At 44.9% G+C, this 22,042-nt stretch overlaps 1 protein-coding gene across 2 annotated transcripts in view; it reads left to right on the top strand.

Moving 5' to 3' along the window:
• LOC107375952 (protein FAM13A) overlaps window positions 1–22,042 on the top strand; it is a 31,872-nt gene that overhangs the window by 8,500 nt on the left and 1,330 nt on the right. The window contains exons 1-20 of one of the 2 annotated variants that reach the window (XM_070542010.1): window positions 3,689–3,785; window positions 5,871–6,060; window positions 6,216–6,425; window positions 6,678–6,858; window positions 7,518–7,683; window positions 7,792–7,901; window positions 10,796–11,011; window positions 11,100–11,187; window positions 11,392–11,489; window positions 13,040–13,097; window positions 16,867–16,935; window positions 18,028–18,214; window positions 18,335–18,572; window positions 18,707–18,839; window positions 19,861–19,942; window positions 20,076–20,287; window positions 20,383–20,466; window positions 20,562–20,663; window positions 20,961–21,175; window positions 21,852–21,953. In XM_070542010.1, coding sequence (XP_070398111.1) covers window positions 3,738–3,785; window positions 5,871–6,060; window positions 6,216–6,425; window positions 6,678–6,858; window positions 7,518–7,683; window positions 7,792–7,901; window positions 10,796–11,011; window positions 11,100–11,187; window positions 11,392–11,489; window positions 13,040–13,097; window positions 16,867–16,935; window positions 18,028–18,214; window positions 18,335–18,572; window positions 18,707–18,839; window positions 19,861–19,942; window positions 20,076–20,287; window positions 20,383–20,466; window positions 20,562–20,663; window positions 20,961–21,175; window positions 21,852–21,953 — 2,789 coding nt within the window. In that variant the 5' untranslated portion in view covers window positions 3,689–3,737. Of the gene's footprint in view, window positions 1–3,688; window positions 3,786–5,870; window positions 6,061–6,215; window positions 6,426–6,677; window positions 6,859–7,517; window positions 7,684–7,791; window positions 7,902–10,795; window positions 11,012–11,099; window positions 11,188–11,391; window positions 11,490–13,039; window positions 13,098–16,866; window positions 16,936–18,027; window positions 18,215–18,334; window positions 18,573–18,706; window positions 18,840–19,860; window positions 19,943–20,075; window positions 20,288–20,382; window positions 20,467–20,561; window positions 20,664–20,960; window positions 21,176–21,851; window positions 21,954–22,042 lie in introns of those variants that run through there. The other variant, XM_015944800.3, reaches the window with a different exon arrangement.

The raw sequence follows: 22,042 nt of genomic DNA, 5'->3' as shown, positions 1-22,042 counted from the left end.
GTCCTTCCTCCATGGGAGCATCCACGGGGAGCTGGACACCAGCGATTGTAGGTCTGTAAACCATGACGCGGACAAGCATCTGGGAGCTACCAGAATCACCGAGAGCTGTTCCAACCAAACTCAGTCCAGGAGTCGGGGAATCAGTGGGACCGGCGGAAACGCATACAGGAGCATCTGAGGCCAGGTCTGGTGTGAGAAGTCGTCTGCTCTGAGTGGGGGGTGGTCCCGTGGACTCAGGGAAAATCACAGGCGACACTGTGCGTTTTCGCGAGCCACGAACAGATCCACAGAACCTGATCCAGATCTGTGATATTAGTGTGGGATGCAGATGCCAGTCAGAGTCACGGGGTCCCCCTCTTGACAGGATGTCTGCTGCCACATTCAGGACGCCTGGAATGTAGGTGGCTTTGATGGACAGCAGGTGGACATGTGCCCAACACAGTAAATCTGTGGCTACACGCAGTAGTGGGAGGGATTGAACTCCCCCTTGGCGATTTATGTAGGCTGCCGCCACCTGGTTGTCTGTGTGAACTTCGACATGACAGCCTTCGAGAAGGTCAGCGAAGTGTCTGATCACACTCCTCACTGTCATAAGCTCCAACACATTTATGTGCTCGTGCTTGTGGGAGGACCAGCGATCTGCCACCGTATGGGATAAGCACGTGCCCCCCCATCCCGACAGTGACGCATCCGTAAATACAGAGACGTGGGACATAGGGCGTCCAATGGGCACCCCGTGTAAGAGGATGCAGGGATTCCCCCAGTGTGAAAGATCCCTGCCCACTGAAGGGAGAATCCTCAACATACATCTCTTTTGACGTATCGGGTGCACCCGGAGGCGGATGAACTGACGCTGCAGGCATCTCGTGTGTAGTAATCCTAATGGCACCACAGCGTGGGTTGCAGCCATCATGCCCAGAAGTTCCATAACTAACAGGGCTCTCACGATTTTGCGGGGTTGCACGCGGGAGATCGCAGTGGTGAGACCTGCCGCTCTTGCCTGAGATAGACGTGCTCTCATTAGGGAGGCGTTCAGCTCCACCCCCAGAAACACAATCAACTGGGATGGAAGGATGGAGCTTTTTTCCCAGTTTATGGAAAACCCCAGGGTTGACAGGTGCTCTGTTAACTTCCTGGTTTGCTCTGAAGCCTCGTCCTTGGACCGGGCGAGTAGGAGCAGATCCTCCAGGTAAAATAAAACCCTCATTCCTGCTGTGCGCAATGGCTGGAGAGCTGTCTCCAGACATTTGGAGAAGGTGCGTGGGGCTAGCGAGTAGCCAAAAGGGAGACGACTGAACTGGTATTGAACTCCCTTGAATGAAAAGCGCAGGAACTTCTGGTGTTTGGGAATTACTGGGATGTGGAAGTATGCGTCAGGTCTATTGACGTGAACCAGTCCCCGGAGTGCATGTATTCTGGGACTTGCCTCATTGCTAACATGCGGAAATGCATCACTGCTATGGAGCAGTTGAACAGGGAAAGGTTGAATATTGGTGTCATTCCTCCTGACTTTTTTGGTACTACGAAGTGGCGGGAGTAGAAGCCAGAGTGTTCTTGCCCGCGAGGAACTTGGGAAATGGCTTCTTTGGACAGAAGTTCCCGTAGCTCCAGCTCTAGGGCCTGAGATTGTTCCTGTGATGTGAATTCCGTCTCCACGATCCCGTTGAAGGGAGGAGGAGTGGACTGAAAATGGAGTGTGTGACTGTAATGAATGGTGTCTGATATCCATTTGCTCATGTGACAAAGGCGGCACCATCCTTGTGCGCATTCCAACAGCGGACGCGTGTTCGAGGTCACGTGAACTATATCTGAGGACTGGGTTCGTGCCCTTACCACCGTCACTCGCACCAGAGGAGAACTGGGAGCGACCCATGGAGGGCTGCGCTCGAAAGGGCGAGTGTGAAACAGCTGGAAGAGGCTGGTTCGCACCGTGGAGTGTGGAGCATGGTGTCCAAAGATAAAGAACGATTGGGAGCCGGGCCCGTGCACAGGGGCGATGAAGTGCCAGCGGATGGGGCCGCACACTGTAACGCCATGCGTGGTCGCGATAGCGTCGTGACATCCGCCCCACCCTACGTTGTGAGGGGATCGAGGTGTGTTGGGCCTGGCTGGAAGCTAGGGCCATCGCGCAAATGGAACGCACCTTTACAGCCAGCTGTGGGCGTGTCATGTGATTGACTGCGTGAACATACAGGTGTTTCGCAGTGCTTGGTGTGGGGAACTTTTGTGAGGATTCGGCAGAAGATTCTGCAGAGGACTGTAGGATTTTTCTCTCAATGTAACGTTGTTTGGGTTTTATTTCAAAACCAACATCAGCCACAGAGTTAACATTACAGTCAATAACACACACATTCCCCCTAAAGAGTCATTTTCTTGGTTGCTTTTGGCGAGGTTCTTGTGACTGAGAAGGCCAGGATGATGTCTGCTGGTTCTTTCGGAACCGTTGGTTGTCAGGCTTCTGGTCCAGCTGAGGTGGAGCCGAAGCGGGAGGCCAGCCCCGAGTGGCGGGCGGTGCAGCTGGGCATTTGAAATTTCCCCGCTGGCCCCGGTGTTCGTCCCATCCTCTGGAGGAGTGGCCGGAGTGAGAGGTGGACCGGGGGCGGACCAGGTCTCGCATTGTGGCTGACAGTTCAGCTGTCTTTTGAGCTCTCTCGATGGCGCTCCTAAGATGGTGACCAAACAAAACGTCAGAGGTGATGGGGCCTTCCAGCATTTCTCTGGGCAGGTGTTCAGGAATGGAGGGCAGGGCCTTGAACCATAAGGCTCGCTGGATGAGGGTCTGCCAGGCAGCAATGCGAGCAGAACTGGTGAGTACAGCAGCACACAGATTGAGAATGGCATCAGCAGTCTTGCTAATGGTGTTTTTTGACTCGTCAGGAGTGTCGAGCTCTTCCACCATTTTGGAGACGTCAAAGGCAAGAAGGGCAATGTTATTTCCTGCAGCACTGGTCTGGAAAGCGCACTGGTGTGCGCGGTCGGTGAGCCGTGCCAGGTGCTGGTCATGTTTGGAAGTGGGAACTACTCGCTGGCCAGCGAGGTGGTTCTTGGCGCCAAAACAGCGAAGCCAGGTCTGGCTCCAGTGGAGGAACGGTTGGACAGCCCTGGTCGGCGAAGCCCTCGACTTTGGATACGGGCGCATATGTGGAGACTGGTGCTTTGAGCTTATCAGGCTCGGAGAAGGCGGCGGACCAGCAGCTCATGGCAGCGGGGAATCATGGCCATATGGGGTCTGGACACCGTGTTTGTGTGGCCCCAAAACTTCCCGCCAAATCATCAGCTTCAGGCGGAGCCGATTCCGGGATGGCTAGCCCCTTGTGGACCGCAGCCGCAGAGATGATGGCAGGTAGCTCCTGGAGCAGTGCTCTGACTGCTGGCAGGGAGGAGCATGAAGGAACAGAGGAACCTGCTGAGGGAGGTTCGTCGACCTCCATGTTTTCCAGAAGGGAAGAAAGGCTATGGCAGCCAGCCTCCTCGTATTCTTCAAGGTCGTAGTCATCTTCCAGGAGCCAGCCGGCTCCTGACCGACATTGAAGAACTGTAAGGCTTTGTCCAGCGAGTATGTCTCAGCCACCGGAAATTCCTCGCCAGCGGCTGGGGTGAAGTACTCGACCCGGCAGATTTTCTCAGCTACAGGCAGAGCGGCATAAAACAGGCACAAGGCCTGAGGGGTCAAGACCAGACCAGCGTGGTGAGCCCCGAGACAGACCTCACATTTTGCGTGAAGGTCGCCACTGGAGATGGAGCCCGTCTGGCAGGCCGGGCAGGTCCTGACGTTGCTGGACATGGTTGGTGAAGATAATTTGCTCTAGGATAGTGCTCTTTAAAGATAGCTCTTAAGCTTGGCTTGAAGAGATAGCAGAGGCGAACAGTGGAGTCACTCCATTTATACACCCATGGGGGTGCCCGCCATTGGTGGGCGTACATTAAAGCTCTTCATGATTGGCTGATGCTGAGATCACCCTTCCGATAGCAGCTAGCTTAAAGGCTAAGACTAGAAGAAATAGAACATGATCTCCAGCTTTCCCTGGAGTGGTTCTCAGCCAAGTGTGAAGCAGCTGGGATGCGAATCAGCTCCTTTAAATCCGAGACCATGGTCTTGAGTCGGAAAAAGTTTCTCCGGGTCAGGGATGAGGTCCTGCCTGGAGGTGTTTAAGTATTTCGGGGTTTTGTTCAAATGAGGGAAAGATACAGCGGGAGATCAATAGGCAGATTGGTGCTGCGTCTGCAGTGATGCAGGCATTGGTTAGGTCTGTCATGGTGAAGAGAGAGCTGAGCCGGAAGGAGAAGCTCTCGATTTACCAGTCGATCTACGTTCCTACCCTCACCTTAGTCACGAGCGGCGGATACAAGCGACTGAAACTAGTTTTCTCCGCAGGGTGTTTTTGCTCTCCCTTAGATATAGGGCGAGAAGCTCGGTCATCTGGGAGGGGCTTGGAGTAGATCTGCTGCTCCTTCACAACGAGAGGAGCTATTTGAGGTGGCTCGGGCATCTGGTTAGGATGTCATCTGGACGCCTCCCTGGTGAGGTTTTCTGGGCACGTTCAACTGGGACAGGGTTTTCCCCAGCGCTGTATAAGCCTGGCGGGCTGCCAAGCTTTGCTTGCCCACCCACCAGGCTAAGCGTCGTGCCCCGCCCCCCTCCCCGACCCTACCGTGTCCGCTTACACAAACAGCGCAACAAAACTAGAGCCCTCCATCAGCTGATACTGGTGAGAAACAGCTGCGGAACGTGTGCAACCCCCCGACCCTCGCTCTCACAGAGGAGTGCTGCGGGATGGAGAGCGCCCCCCCCCGCCCCACTCTCATGGATGAGCACTGTGGGATGGAGCGCGCGATCCGCTGACACGAACGGCGCAGCGAAACTAGAGTCCTCCATCAGCTGATACTGGTGAGAAACAGCAGCGGAGCATGTGAAACCACCCCACCCCCACCCCCGCTCTCACGGAGGAGCGCTGCGGGATGGAGAGCGCAACCTCCCCGCCCTGCTCTCACAGAGGAGCACTGCGGGACGGACCCCCCCCCCCCCCCCCCCCCCCCCCCCGGCCAAAGCCGCCAGGCTAAACTCATTTTTTGGGAGAAACCCTGTGAGAGAAAGGGAGACCCAGCACACGCTGGAGGGACTGTCTCTCGGCTGGTCAGGGAGCACCTTGGGATTTGCCCAGAGGAGCTGGCCCAAGTACTTGACTGCTGCCCCCGCGACCCAACCATGGATGGATGGACCAATTGTGATTTAACGATTCTGCTATTAACGACTATTGTAGGTTTATAATTAGAGCAGATTAAAGATGATCAGGGAGCCAAAGGATTTGTTGGAATCGCCTTTTATTGAATTTCTGTATTGGAACTCAAAAAACGGGAACCAAAATCAGCTTCATCATAGAATCAGAACAGATTAAAGAGCAAGTCACCCCCTACCAGAGTATTACTCCACTCCCACTTCCTGTTTAAAAAATGCAACAAATGCTGTTGCCTAGCAAACTGGGAGGGCGGAGCCGTTAACAAATACACACACACACACAGGCTCACAATGACATTGTGACATCATATGGTACCAGCTAACGTCCTAGGGTACCCCTTAGCCAATAGCGATGGCAGATTTAAATTCAAATACAGTGCAGAGTTTTTACCTGACAATGGTACAACACTGACAGTTTTAGGCAGAAAATAAAAATTTTAACTACAATGCACTAAGGTGCAAAACTATTGACTACACGTGTCTGCAGCACGATTAGACACGCATTTATACAGTTTATCAGAAAAAAAGTTTATTTGGGGGTGACTTGCTCTTTAAGTAGAATATATTACAACATCAAAACCCAACTTTGATTTTACCTGCGAATCTTTGGTAAAATGGCCCCCTCTCTCTACAGAGTGACCCTTCTTCAGTCAGAATCCTGAAGCCTAGTGCGAGGGTCAGCCCAGAGGTCATCATTCCTGCCCGAGTGTCACCTAACAAGTGTGTCTTTGGTGTTGCCTTGGAAACTCTGAATAAGAATGGCCAGATGGTCTGTGGAATACCCCATGCATTTAGAGATATGGTGGAGTTCTTAAATAAACACGGTAAGTAAGGCATATATTGACTGCCTTCTTTATAATTATTATTATTATTAGTAGTATTATTATTATTACAGCTTCATATCCTTCTCCTTGTTTTACCCTCTGGCTTTCAAATATAACTAAAGTGTATAGTGACTGAATCCATTGCCTTGCTGCAGGACTGCATCACAGGGGTCTTTTCCGCGTGTGTGGATCTGTGGCCCAAACCAGGCAGCTGAGGCAGCAGTGGGATCGGGGAGAGAGGGTGGACCTGGAGGAGCAGGGGGACGTTCCCACTGTTGCATCACTTCTCAAACAATTCCTTAGGGAATTGCCTACACCTGTAATACCAGAGCCCCTGCATCAACAACTGGTTCTAAGCTTAACAGGTACTTCTGGATATTAGAAGGTGTTTTAGGAGGCACATTGTCCCAAAAATCAAGTGTTTCAGAGTTTCTAGACACAAGTTGGGCAATGAATTATGCTTTAATTTACCATTTACTTATTTTTTTTAATAACTTCACGAGGCACTGACAATTACTACAGCTGAAATAAACATTCCACACTGGATTCTCCATATGATTGTGAGTAAAACATGAGACAGTGATGATAATCTAATGCTTATGTGTGTGTTTTTTTAGGACATACAGATGAGCCCGAGTTGAATCAGAGACTGAGCGAAAGCCTTTCATGCCTCCCAAATTCCAACCACAACATTTTATCCTACCTCATCCACTTCCTGTGCAGAGTGGCCATGCACAGCCAATCGAATCACATGCCTGTGGAAAATCTAGCCACCATTTTCGGGCCTTGCATATTTCAGTAAGTTGCTGTTGTTGTTGTTTTTTTTTAACGAGAGTAGGTACCAAGTGTCTTGATCAGTTCATAAGCCTCAGCAGCTGAGTGTTTGGTGAAGTTGAGTTCACTCCTTAAAGGAAGTGGGTGTCGGTTGTGGCTTATTACGCAGAGCGTGGCACCGAAACGCCTCACATATACAACAGATGTCATCAGAACTTTGCTCGTTGCTTCTCCCTTCCTGTTTACATTTCACTACCATGGCTATAAACACGTGCAGTCTCCAGGGATCCTCACACAAACACTTTTGAAGTTTCTTTGGCTGTAGATGTTAGGCCATTCAGCTCAATACTCATATCTCATTTAAACATCCCAGTCTTGTATTTTTTTTTAGTAAAAAAATGTGCTTGAGGTGAAAATGTCAGACATAGAATGACAAGTTGGTTAATTTGTGTAATTCAATAAAACTTTTAGGAATAAAATTAGGATGTGTCTATTTGCTTATGATGAAGTAAAAACAGCTGCACAGAAATAAGTGCATGATGTAGAGAAAAATTATTGGAATGATGTTCACGCCTGTGGCCACTAGGTGGCATATTTTACCATCGTGTTTGTTCTTAGACATACATAAAGGTCTTTGTGAAATGTTCATATTAGTTTTTGCTCCCCATCTGTTCCCCATGCAGTGTTCCAGCAGGACCCAGGATGCTGGAGGAGCAAAGTGTGTCTAATGCCCTGTTGCTCCACATCCTCCGGCACCAGGTGGTTCTCCTTCCAGGCCCAGCTGAGGTCTCAGCATCAGCTGCCTCTTACTCACCTCCTCCTCCCCTTTCTGCTCTCTCACACTTTGAGGTGAATTCAGACTTTCTTTTGTTCCACATTAATTTGATCCTACTGAATTAATATTTGTTTAAACAGCTGGAGGTTGTGCTGTAATGTGGCTCTTGTGTTCCTTGACAGGTCCAACCCAGAAGCTGTGAGTCAGAGCGGAGCAGCATGGGGTTGTTGGAGGAAGAGACTGCAAAAATGGCTGTTGAGCAAACAATTCAAATGCAACCTGAATTCAGCAGGTACTCTGCTCTCCTCACCTGAGGAACTTGTCAAAATGTGTTACCTGATTTTTTTTCACTTATAACAAAGCTCGGACGTCTCTGGAAAATCAAGATTTTCTTTGTTAGCAGGAAAAATTTACTTATTTCAACATAAATCCTCAAAATATTGGAGTGTTCACCTTTTAGATTTGGAGCTTTGTGCCTTTTAAAAATCCTAAAATATAAACCATGTTTACGATTTTAACACTTTTAACACGAAGCACATGCCTCCGTGTTCCTCCCTGTCCTTCTCTTTTCCACCATTAAAGGACGTAACAGGGAGATGATTCGATATGTTGCGATATTAAAATTTTAAAATATTTGCAATTTTTGAATTTAATTGAAAACTCAGGGCAGACATCCAGTGTTATCACAAGATCTTTTTTCCCCAGAGCAAAGGAGGGAAAACTGTTGCCATCTAGCAGTCAGAGTTTGAATTGCATCAGACAAAATAAATACAGTACAAGTTTGCATGTAAATTCTCAAAAGTATTGATGCATTGCTTTTAAATATGAACTCACAACATGAAACACTGCAATATTTCAGTCCATCAATATTTCTTACATCCCTATAATGGGATTTGTCCTCCAACATGCACGCATTTATTTTCTTAGGAGGTAAAAAAATGATTATGTACAAGTTAGTTGGTGTTTTGTGAATATGAAGTTGTGTGTTGCACTCTGGCTTTTTTTTTTTTGCCTTTCTGACCTACTTCATCCCGCTGTGCTGGAATCGGCACAGTTGGCTCTAATATGACCAATCATCAGCGAGCTGGTGTCTGCATGTGCTTATGAGTGTGTGGGTAGAGTCTGTGGGTCAGCTCATTGCCTCCAGCTTTCAACCCTTTACCACAGAGTTTTCATTATCTGGGCTCGGTTTTTCTATGTGCCTGCTTTCGCCGCATCCTTGGATTCTGTGTGTTTCGACTGCTGTAAAAGCTCCTGAAACTTTGCCAGGAAATGTTTTCTTGTCTGATCTGCTTCAGCATCAGAGACAACTATGGATCAACAGTCCTTCAAAAGAAAGTGAGCCAATCCAGAGCTTGGATCAGTAATGGATCTTAACACGTCCGAAGCCATCAACAAAGAAATCTGTGGTCTGACTCATTTGTATCAGGATTTGTTGAACATTTATCACCAAGTGTTATCACCACACTCTCCTATTTGCTAATTAATTCATTTTTGTCACTGTTGACTAATTTTTGGATGTGATGGAAGTTGTCTGGAGTGGAAGCAGTAAGCAGTGTTTTTATAAGATGTGGATCAAGTTGTTTCCCACCAGAGATTTGTGTTTTCTAAAGAATAATCGTGGCCTTAACTCATATTTGCTGTTTGATGCCTGCTCCCATCCCATCGGGTCAACCTTTTTGGTGTTGTAATTTGTTTCACTCACTTATTTTTTCTGCTCAGACATTAAGAAAAAGTATCTGTTGTGCTGCTTTGTAAATCATGTAGTATTGGAGCTACATAATAAAGCATTCCTAATTATTCCTAATTCCTAATTATTTACTTTTTCTTCCGGCTCTTGGAGAGTACAGATGCTTTTTTTCTCTCCTCTCCCTCCTCATCCCAAGGCTCTTTGTCCTGTCTTGTGCACAGAGCTTTCTGCATTTTTTTCTGGAAACTGGAAATTATTAAAATGGATCTGGTCAGTTGGTCTCCCAATGCGATTTACAAAATTTTTTCAACGATGAGAACTGGAGAAGGGGCTCCTGGATGCCCCTCTGGGACGGAGCCAGCTGGGTATATCATGGACACATGGAAACAGTGGAACCTGATATGCCTCTCTCAACTGTCTGTAGAGGATTCTGAAGATGTTTGGATATTCGTCTTTTTGGTGTCGGGATTCCTGCTGTTTGGACTGAGCGGTTACCGGAAAATTAACAAGCTTTCGAGGAATATTGGCTCAATCCCGGAGCTCAGGGATGGAATGCATCGCGCTGTGAACGAACAAACTCATATAATTGTCAAGATGAGTCGTAAGCTTGGAACTTTGGCTGAGATTCAGGCTCTGGCACAGAAGGTGAATTCCATCAAGGAGCGAGTTCATTCAATCAATCAATCAATCAATCAATCAATCAATCAATCAATCAATCAAAGCTTTATTTATAAAGCGCCTTCCGCAACCCTGTCAGGAAGCCCAAAGCGCATTGACGGATTAGCACGGATTGGGATAGATTAATTACGCCATTATTGGATCTAGAGGGGTTGAAGACCAACAGAACACTAAGGCAGAGAGGAAATTATCTCTGTCTGTCCCCAAAACAATTTTTATCTGAATCTGGTGCCCTTGGAGCCTGTGAGGCTGAAGTGTAAACTCCCCTCAGTAGAAATGTGGAATGCTGCCATCGCTATGGAAACTCTTTCTCCCTATCCCAGCCTGGGCGGGACTGGTGAAGGCTGTGGAACCGTATCTAGGAGTCAATGTGCCCTCTAACCCATTATCTCCCTCCCCTGTCCAAACGGAGGTGATGAGCGCTGCTCCATGCGGCTGCACGCACCGAAGTGAGGAGAGTCCCAACCCTACTTCCCCACCTAGTGGACACTTATGTTGTGTAATGTCTGAAGTCTGTGTGCATATCTGCTTGAGGTGTTTTTTGCATATCAAAGCTGCCCTCTCTGTTGAGGGTAACACTGAAGTGCCTTTTTCCCCCTCCCCCCGACTCTATCCTCATGTAAACCCTCTTGATCTATTACGGTAGCTCGACTCGGGTTGCAAATGACCACAGTCACCAATCCTTGTCATGTGTCTATGTATGTATGTATGTATGTCTGACCTCAGAACTGTGTGTACTGAAACTCTAATTTTCCTCTGGGATTAATAAAGTATTTTTGAATTGAATTGAATTATTTCCTCTGCGTGTGTCTTCACAGTCCCGACTCACTGCTGCAAGCTTGTGAAACCAGCTCTGACGTCAGCGCTGACATTCAGACATTGATCTCAGACCTGACTGTTTTGGAGAAATGCGAGGTGATGACCAAATCAGGCCGTGTGCTCTCCTGTCCCACTGACCCAGAGCAGGAAGACGCACCGCCACAGAGTGGACAGTCACAAGCCTTACCACTGGAGACTGATTTATCAGTGAAAGGGTGAAGTTTTCCACTCACTCAGATGACATTCTTACAGTTTGATGAGATAAAGCACAAGTTTTACCGTCTACCTTCTTTATTCCTGCAGGATGCTTTCTCAGATGCCTTGGCTGACTCACATTGAGAAGGAAAAGGAAATAAAGATGTCCCCATCTTTTAAAGACACTTGTTATTTGGTGTGCATTAACAATGTTTTTAATATTTTTTTTACATTGTTCTGGGCTCCTACTTGATTTGTGCACAGATGTTCTGACCTCCTGCCTTCTTTTATTACTGCACCAACTGAAATAAATGATTGGGAGCTGCCATGAACTGTATTTAGGGACTGTTATAATGAATCATAAATGACATTTGATGACAAGCATTGAACTGTTTTCCAGACTTCTGCTGAGGCAGGGCAGAGTTCATCATTTTCAAACTGCCACACAGGAAGTGAATCACCAAGCAAAACCCAAATGCAGAATCAGGACACACAGAGGTGAGTAAAAGCTATAAAACATTTTTCTTCTTAAAGCTGAATGTTTTGAGGACACTAATTAATGCTTCCAATTCTTTTTTCATATGAGTGCACATGTGCGGGTGGCTGTGTGATCTGTCAATACAGGACGCACACTTTCAAGAAAGTTTGATATATAAACACTTTAATGCCTAAAGACAGGACAAGGTTTAGAGAGAAGCTTAAAATCTGTATTGAAAGCAAAATTAAAGTTATTCAAAGCCTGTATGAGCTCTGCAACGAGGTAATACTTAGATCCGATTCACTGGGGTTTTTTCCACATATCTGCTGGGGAGACATTTATCCTTATTTAATAGAAAGCCCTGGACCCTTCTCTCATGAAAAAATGAAAGGCTTTCAAACGTCTGGAGGCCTACGATTACCGGTATTTTTGTTTCAAGGAAAGTTGGGCCAATCTCTTCTGAAAACAGAAAGCCGTAGTCATGCTAAAAGCAGGAGTCAACTCCGTCAGAATGATTCACATCACCTATGCGTGATGGCCAAAGAAAACTGATAAGTCCCCTCTGCATTAATCATTAATCAGTTTCCTTATTTATTTCTTTATTTATTACTATAATTATTGGAGACACCTGAATCATAACTTGAAATTAATATGACTCAATGGATTTAAAAATACACAAAGTTGAATGTTTTTAAAATCAACTTCTCTAATTACCAAATAGTGACAAGAACTTACCACCAACAAAATGAGCCTCACAAACTGTCCGTTATTGCAGGAATCCAGGCTTTCTTCAGAGAGTTTTGGTTGCCCGCAATCATCTATTTTGCATTTCTTGGTCCTTTATGGAGGAAACTCCAGTAAAACTTTTTGTCGAGCCTCCCACAGGCCGAACGATAAACCACAAAGCAGGAATGATCCGTCAGCTTCACGAGATCTTCCTCCAAACTTGCAGAACATTCGTATAGGAAAAATACGCTGTTTCTTTCCACAAAATCCTGTGATCCAATCTGAGAAACATAAACATTGATGTCAAATAAGATCCTCCTACATCAATCACCGGTATAAAAATTGGAAAGAAAGAACATAAACTTGCATTATACACAGATGATCTACTAGTATTTTGTTTAATAAATGGTTTTAAACATCTTTGAACTGTTTAGAGTTTAATGTTTTTTTTTTCCGGTTAAGTCAGGTGAATGTTTCATAGCATTTTGACTTTGGTTTCAGAGCTCTGGATACCAGCGATAGTTTTTGTGCCCCTCTGCCCCTGCTTTGTCCCTCTCAGTGCCGCTCTAAGCCCTGCAGTCATTTGAGAAGTAGGTTATTGGAGCATTGTGCTGCTTACAGCCCTGGCTCTCATATGATTCCTGTTCAGATAACACTGAGCAGCTAACTAAAACCCGGTTTAGAATGATGCAATGCTGCTTGTTCTGTTTGTGTCCACTTCCTTGAATCAAAAGTACATCTCAGTTATGTTGTGTTAATTTCAGACACATATGAGCTGTCGCTGTTATACTTGTGCCAGATGCCCCACTGACTTCCAACTTACATTTTCATTGTTGTTTTCCAGCTTCTTGTGCTGCATAAAGTACAAGAAAGAAGAGAAAGCAGCGGAATCTCCATGCATGGTAAATTAGCTTCTCTGCTAAGTAATAACTTATTAGTTTAATAAAGTAGAGAATATAAAGAGACAATGGGTAGTTTTTACCATTAATGTCTGGAAATATCCATCGAAATGTTGTTGAAAATGAATGAAATTATTCCCAGTTGTTGAAATATATTTGAAGCTTTGTAATATACAACCATTAAAATCAGGTCTAAAATACATGGGAGTGGGTCTGAGGGTGTCTCTCAATGTCAAGGCATCTGGCCTAGCAAGGCAATGTCTTGCTAGGCCAGATGCGTTGCTTACGAGGACACTGTCCTTCCTTGGTCAAAGAAAATGGTTAAGTGGAACAGGCTCACATCACGTGACCACGGGTTCCACGATGTTCACGTCATTTGACACATGAGGTAAAGTTATATTTTATACATTTAAGTTTCAATATAAATATATGAGCCTTTTACTTTTTAAATTGTGTATATATTGGTTAAATTAAATATGTAAGCGAGTTACTACCTGCTAGCCACAGAAGCTACAATTAGCAACTAACCAACCATAGCTAACTACTTTGGATATTACAAAAAAAACGTTTTAGATATTAGCTCGATAGCTACAATTAGTTGACTTACATTTAAACTTGAAAATGGCCCCCGAAGTAGCTGCCGGTCCCTGATCTGCCATCCTTTTGAAAATACCATGGTGTATTCTGGGAAATTTTTGACCAAGGCTAGGCTACAAGGCACCTCCCGTGTATCCGTGCTCAGCTAGCTAAACGACTAACAAACGGAGAACACATGCCTCGGTAGAACACGAACATTGGAACACCTTGGCGGTTCCTGATGACGTATCTCCTAGGCAACCGGAGGGGGACCAAGACATCAAGGTAAGGTTCCTTGGCATTGAGAAACACCCTAAGTCTCTGGACGATGCCATATTAGACATCATGTTTCCTTCTACGGGAGCCCGTGAGGACAAAACACATTTACTGATTTGTAACAAACTGTTAGAAGACTTTTGCCATTCATAAACGTTGTTGCTGAACACATTTACCTCTTCGCTCAATGCCAGTGATGAAAGGGAGTCTGATGTGTTTGTCATTTTGGTGGAGGTTGCGCTTCCAGGGAGTTTTGACCCTAATGGCCATCCGTTGGTAAGGTCTTACTCAAACACAAAAATGCTGCTTGCTTGCAACGATTTAGGTATGTAATCTATTTCTTGTTCTGTGGGCAGCAGAGGACAATGTCGCCCTCTACTGCCTGCGGATAAAAGGAAGTGACGCCACCAACACTGGCAGTCTCTGATGATGGCTAGAGATACTAGCTGAAACACGTCAGATTAAAAAAAAATATTTTTTACTAAACTGAGTAAGAAAAGAGCAAGAAATAGATTACGAATAAAAACACGGAATGAACGTACAAAAAGGATTTGGGTATATACTGCCCCCTATCACCAGGGAAAATGCACATTGTCACTTTAAACTTGCTTAGAGGAATTAAAAGCAAATTAATTATTAGATCATCTGAAAGGTTTAAAACAAACATCAAATATTCTTTTTTTTAATAATACATTTCTAAATTTTATTTCTAACAACTCAATTTAGTAGTAAAAGTACAAAAACTGTTCCATCCTATTGTTAAGTACCTTTATTTTATTGCAAAGCAGCTACAAATATTGAGACCTGACCTGTGATCAAAGTTTTTTAATTTGTGACTGAAATGGCAGCAAATAAATTCTTAATGTCTATGAAATGTTTTAGTAGTTTATTCTGTATATCTGAGCTGAGTTGTGTTTGGGACAAACAGGCTGAACAACAAAACCTAATATCTGGAATATTCCCCTTTCTTTATTTGCCGGGATATGTGAGTGTTGAGTGAACTCTAAAAACATCTTTAAACTTGCATGTTTGTAAATCAGAAAGGACAATTACACCGGAAAACCCCTTCTCTAAAATCTGAGAATTTAAATAATGAAAATAAAATTCTCAGCAAAGATTAATATTAAGTAGAGAAAATAAACAATCAATTACTACCTTGAACTCTGGTAATTCCCTATCCTGGTGTAAAGGATGGGTAGTTTACATCTTACTTAAGAACCATAAAATGTGAGATTCCATAGAAATATGAAATATCAATCTGATGGATCTTTGAATATTTTAACCAGAAGATCGGAACTTTTATTGCAGGGATTAAGTTACACTTCGTATTAACTCCAAGGAAAGAGAGAGAGTCAGGTTTAAAATAGTTAAGAAATTTATTTCTACACAATTAAACAAGACTAACTTAAACACTCTGTGCACTGATGGAACTAAGGTGGAGTGAGACATGATGAATGATGATGGTGTGTGTGTGGAATGTTATTCAGAACCAGCGGATCCGGAGAAGCAGTTGGTTCTGAGTGGGGAGTGAATGTTTCGCTCTAAACTTTAGTAGGAGTTTTATTACACACAGCTGCGCAGTGGCGCAGTGGTTAGAGCTGTTGCCTTGCAGCAAGAAGGTCCTGGGCTCGCTTCCCGGCCTGGGATCTTTCTGCATGGAGTTCGCATGTTCTCCCTGTGCATGCGTGGGTTCTCTCCGGGTACTCCAGCTTCCTCCCACAGTCCAAAAACATGACTGTTAGGTTGATTGGTCCGTCTAAATTGTCCTTAGGTGTGTGTGTGTGTGTGTGTGTGTGTGTGTGTGTGTGTGTGTGTGTGTGTGTATGTGTGTGTGATTGTTTTTCCTGTGTGTCTCTGTGTTGCCCTGCGATGGACTGGCTCTCTGTCCAGGGTGTACCCCGCCTGATTGCCCATTGACCCCCCCCCCCCCCCCCCCCCGCGCGACCCTGTGTGGACAAAGCAGGTTCAGAAAATGGATGGATGGATGGATTTACAACACAAATGAAACGCCATCTACGGACCCAGGGGAAGCCTCCGTTAGATCCAGAATGCCGAGGTCCTCAAGGACCCTCCTTGGTACCGAAGCCGGTAGAAAAGCAGCGGTGCTGATCAAACTAGTCTTGGAATGCTTCCAGGTCACGACAGGTTATCACTGGCGTCTCCGAGACGCTGAAGGGGTCGTGAGGTTCAGCTTTTATTCTGAAGGAACCGTTGCGGTCAGATTTAACTTGCAACAGATTTTATCCAGCTTGTCGAGGTTCTTTTTGGCTGAAGAGGAAGTCTGGATGGCCTGTCCAAGACTTCTCTAGAATGATTTGAACTAAAGAAAAGGTGGCGTGGAATAGTTTTTATAATTGTCATATTTTGGTTTACTGGCTTATCAGAATTTGACATGCAAAAGAGGGCTTATACAAACGCCACAGAAAACCACGCCTTGCGCAAGAAACGAAGGTTCTGATTGGATCAGACAAAAGGAAATGTGTCGTGTGACTTTAGCATTACGTGTCATTAGTGTCTAGTGCAAATGTCCAAGATTATAATAACTTGTAAAATACTACTGATCACAGGATTATAATATCAAGTAATAACATTGTCATTTCACAGATTGATTAAACATTGGGCTCACATTATTATTGGTAATAACAAAGTTGTTGATTATGTGTTTATCAAACTAGTTCTTCTTCTTCGCTGTAACAAAGGTGAAGCAGTTCAGATGAGCAGAGTGCATGAAAGACCTTGGCCACTATCTCATGTAGATTAGGCTGTCAGAGACTTTATGTCTCTGCTCGAGCAGACGCAGCAGATCATGACCTTTAGGTCAAAAACAGGACATTCATGACGCTACACTGGTTGTGTTATTTTTAACACACACCTCAGCATCTGGATGTGTCTTCGTTAGTGATGGTTTCACTTCTTTCAGAGAAGCAAAAGAGAAGAAGGGGGAGGATGTCATGGCGCTCTTGACAGAGGCACAAGCAGCAGCTCTGACGTAAGTCCTCCTTTAACAGACACATAAAAAACCACATGTGCAAGGACAGGTGACTCCTCAAGAGTCACTGTGTATTCTTGTCTGCCTACAGTGTGTATTATAGATGACAGGCATGCCTGTCTGTAGGTGTTTAGCTCCTGTAATAACAGCCCCAGATCCACTCCCTCACGTCTGTCCACCTCCTCTGCGTGACGCACAAAGCTGTTTTTTTATGAATTGCTGAGAAGGAGGAGCGAGACACAGAGAGAGAGAGAGAGAGAGAGAGAGAGAGAGAGAGAGAGAGAGAGAGAGAGAGAGAGAGAGAGAGAGAGAGAGAGAGAGAGAGAGAGAGAGAGAGAGAGAGAAGAAACCCATCCTTTAGATGCTGCTGCTCATGATGATGACTAAGACAGGAAAAGCTGCAGATAACGTCTTTAGTCCAGCCCCCCCCCACACACACACACACACGCACACACGTTTTCATACAACATAAATCCATTTTTGTCTTCACTCTGCACACACACACACACACACACACACGCTCAGCCCTTTCATCTCAATCAACTCAACTTCTCACCCTCAGACCATGTTGCTGTGGAAACGCCTCGTCATATATAGTACCTCTCTCACGCACACGCCCACATGGCACGCAACAACCGGAGAGATATTCCCTCCAACACCCCCCTTCAGTATGAATGATCCTCGTGGAGGCTGCTCAGCCGCAGAGGCGTTGGGACTGCCACTCGGAAGAATTTAAAGAACTCGCAGACGTGGACATGGAAATCACGATGCTACAGCTGACGTTGCTGTTCACGATTCCCACTCTAGATGCTGGTGCTGACCGGAGCTCGGATTATTTTTTTGCTGGTTTATTTCCTGACTTGTAGTTGATTTAAACTACGAAGCCTGATACCAGAGAGTTCCATTTTGACTCAAACCTCTCTCGGATCATCTTGTCATAAGTAAACTAGTTTTATTGGGACTTGTGAAGATTTCCAAGCGTGAGAAACGCTGGAGAACCCATTTCTTCCTGTTGATCCGTACTTCTTCCAGAACCTCTTATGTTCTTCCCTCGGCTGCACCCCTGAGGACATGTTTTGCTTCTGTTTTCAGAGCCCGTCCCTTAAGCTTCAAGCCCTGGAGGCTGATCCAGGACCCTTGCCTGCATCTTTAGACCCCAAAGCACCGGATCACCCACCTGCTCAACAGCAGTCTCTTTCCACGGAAGTACAGTGCCTTCATCTGAGCCACGTGCTGCCCTTGTCACCACCTCAAGATCTGCTTGACTCATCTCCTTCTGGTAAGAGGAAGTCATTGTTTTTTAAATCTAGATGCATAGGAATAATAATAATCATCACCAATGTTTTATTTTTGACCATATTTGAGTCCAAAAGTCTAATTTATTTTCCACCTCTTACAGCAAACATCCAGTCTCCATCCACACCAGACTCCAGCCCCGTGCTCTCCACTGCCTCTCATTCCAGAGACGACGCCTCGCTGAGCTCACCGCTTTCCAGCCCCAGCCCCCTTCTGTCCTGTTTTAAGCCAGGCGACTGCCCTGTTCCCTCTCCGCGTTGTCCCAGCCTAAGCCACAGCCTGCGCTACAACCTAGACCCCGAGACCGCTCCGTCTCCACCCTGCTCACAGCATATACGCATGTAGGAAAAAAATATATCTAATAGCCATCCATACCTTCTGTTTTTCTGTCTTTATCATCTTGCTAGAGTAGTTTTCTGGTGGCTACAGTTACATATTGATGTGTTCAAACTAATGAGGCCTTTTTTGTTTTCAGGGCTCGCTGCAGCGTCCACACAGAGCAGGACGAAGGTTCTGCGTCTATCTCTGTGCTCAACAGACACATTCACACCCTCAGAAAGAGGATCAGATGCTTTGAAGAGCATTTTGAACAAGAGAGGCACTACAAGGTAAGAAAGGAAGTCACTCCCTCCTGTTTGGGTGGTGAGTGGAAACAGTTTGACGAGTTTTTTTTCTCTTAAGTACACTGGAGTAAAACTTGTTTAGAGCCTCAACCGTTACAAAACATTTAGCAAAACACACCTTAGAAAAGGATAATGGTCAGTGAGGGAAAAAAGTTCATTTTTTCTGAGATTAAATTCAGAAATGTTTTTTTTTCCTTGTCTACAGTTATCTATTATAATAGATTTGTTGTTATGGTCAAGAGGAGCCAGTTGAGGTGGATTGGGCACCTAGTTAGGATGCCTCCTGGACGCCTCCCTGGTGAGGTTTTCCAAGCAAATCCAACCTGGACGAGACCAAAAAGAAGACCCAGGACACGCTGGCCTTAGTGCGTCGGGATTCCCTCTGAGTAGTTGAAAAATTACTGGGGGAGAGGGACATCTGGGCCTCCCTGCTTAGGCTGCTGCCTGAACAACTGACCGTGACCATTAAAAACTTTTAAAATGAGTATTATTTTTTCAGTCAGATGCTGATATTTACCGAAAATTATGTTTAAAAAACTAAATGGAACTAAATATATTATTAGTACTTTTTAGTGTCATTCTGTTGTGGATTTCCAATGAAAATATTTAATGAAAGAACTGAGAAGCTGCTTAAAATACATTCGTTTTTATTTTATCCATCAATAGAAACAGGAGTTGATTGTTTTGTTTGTTCTTTATAATTTCTAGGTAAACATATCAATTTTAACATTGTAGATGGCCCAAGGAGCCCCTTGTGGTTCCATAGCTGAAAAAAAACCCCACAGAATATTATATTTTTCTTTTATGGGACTTATGCCTTTTATATTTTTGTCTAACTGCCTAGTTGAGATTGAGTGAGATACTCAGTTTGTATTTTAATTTTAAAAAAGTTGATAATTTACTCTCTCTACTGGTAAAAGTAAAAATGTTAGCCCACACACACACTTGGCCAGCAGGACTCGGGTTAGCTGTTTAAAAATATTTATATGTACATATATATTTTTAGCCCGCTCACAACGACAAGACTGCACATCCAGAGGTGGCCAAACTGATGAAAGAGCTGATCAAGAGTCGCAAGCAGCTCAAAGGTCAGTTATTTAATCATGAACATTCCTTCATAAGTGTGTTAAATCTGGTTTCTTCTGAAACTGGTGTTGGGAAGTTGAATGATTGAATGAAATGAAGTTAAAAGTTAAGCTGAATTTTCTGTTTTTTCTGTAGAGATGAAGCTGAGACAGTCTGGAGGTTTCAGCCCCAGTTCTGAAACATGCAGGACAAATATGGACCAGAGGGAAGCAGGACCAACTGGAACAGAGCTTCAGCAGCTCAATAACAACAACAACCCCAAACCTAACGTGGAGGAAACTTTCAACTCCATAACTAACCGGCTGAAGGAAAAACGGCAGGAGCTCGGCCTTCCTGACAGCATCGAGGTTGGTCTTTCAGAAGAGCTTCCATCACATGCAAACTTTGAGGTTAGATGTGGGTAAAGCAGTAAAAGTAGTTGTTCCTGTCTTTCTCTCTGCAGGAGATGTCTCACTTCCAGATGAGCATAGAGAAGACCTGTATGCAGAAGTGTCTGTTGTATTTTGAGGGTCTACATGGACGCCCAGTATGACCAGTCATAGTTTTCTCTTCATTTTTTTGTACCATTGATATGTCCTGAATTTGTATTCTAATAAAAAAAAATCTTCTTTATTTTTTCAGAGTACCAGGCAGGAGCGCGTGCTGATGAAACCTTTCTACGATCGCTACCGTCTGCTCAAGCAGCTGCTTTCTCCTGCTTCTACGGCAGCCATCACAACCATTGTGGGTAACACGTCTGGGAACTGCTTTTGTGTGAATAGGACTCAGATTTAATCTTTTTATATGATTCCCCTGAAATCCTCAATGTAGCTGACATGGTCTTGGAGTAGTGGTGCTGTGATGCCCTCTTGTGGCATAAAATAAGATTTACAGCAAATATTGGATTTTGTTCAGCAAAATAAACATCTGAATGCACGGTTAAGTTGATAATAGTTAAACAGTGATGTGTGTTGTTTTACTTGTTGAAAAACTGACGTGTTGGTAAACCAAAACAAATACCAGTGTTGTGTATCTGTACAGGAGGAAGAGGAGGGCTCTGATGATGAGTATTTCAAACAACAAAGCCCCAAGCAGCAGCCACTTTGGTTGAATACAAGCAGGTGTGTGTCCGCAGATGAGTCGCAGTTTCCACCATCTCTGGAAATGTCTGAAACACCTCTGGTTTCTCCTCTGGAGGGAGTGGAAAGTGTCCAGTCTCAGATTATCGCTATGGCAACACTACATGAAGCATCTAGGTACAGCTTCTGTGTGTGTGTGTGTGTGTGTGTGTGTGTGTTCTTGTTTAACTAGTCTTGTTGAGACCACAGCCAGTAAAAATGCTGTCCGTTTTGGGACCGACGGACAACTTAGGACCAAAATGCCGGTCCCAATAAGGAGGACCACACTAGAAGATAGAAAATGGCATTCTTATGCCCCTAGTGGTCAGATCACAAAAATCAGCAAAGATCAGCAAGGAGGCATTTTACAAAAAAAAAATTGCACCATCACTGGCCAGCCGGTGGAACTGCAAGTGTGTGGCATGGTGAGACAAGGCAGCTTTTTTTTTGTATAGTACATTTCATACACAGAGGCAATTCAATCGGCTTTCTATTCATGACACCGTGTGCGGCACAATTAAAATACACAAATAACTTCTAGATTTAAGAATCAGAAAAAAGACAAAGTTAAGGGGTGAGCAGTTACAGTGCAGAAGGTGCTGCATAAGAAACATGCAAAGGCTGATACTAGATAGCATGTTAGTTAAAAGCAGCTTCACCCTGTGTAGGACCTAAGTAGATGGTTATTTTACTGGTATGTGTGCTTGACTTAATAATATTGATAATAATAATTGTGTGCGTGACACATATGAAAGCTCACAGTTCTTACCTTGTGCATATTCATAGTCAAAGACATGAATGTTCTATGATGCAGACAGGAATTACTAGATCATCTGAGGACGGTCCGATTAGAGAAGCGGCGACTTCACCAAGCTCTACGGGAGTTTGAGGAACACTTTTACACACAGACTGGCAGGTAATTGTCACTCACTCACTCACTCACTCACTCACTCACTCACTCACTCACTCACTCACTCACTCACTCACTCACACACAAACACAAAA

The sequence above is a fragment of the Nothobranchius furzeri genome, chromosome 12, assembly GCF_043380555.1.
Source record: "Nothobranchius furzeri strain GRZ-AD chromosome 12, NfurGRZ-RIMD1, whole genome shotgun sequence".
In the NCBI taxonomy this organism is placed as follows: Eukaryota; Metazoa; Chordata; class Actinopteri; order Cyprinodontiformes; family Nothobranchiidae; genus Nothobranchius; species Nothobranchius furzeri.
Note: the sequence above shows the minus strand (reverse complement) of the source record. Positions and strands in the feature narration are given on the sequence as shown.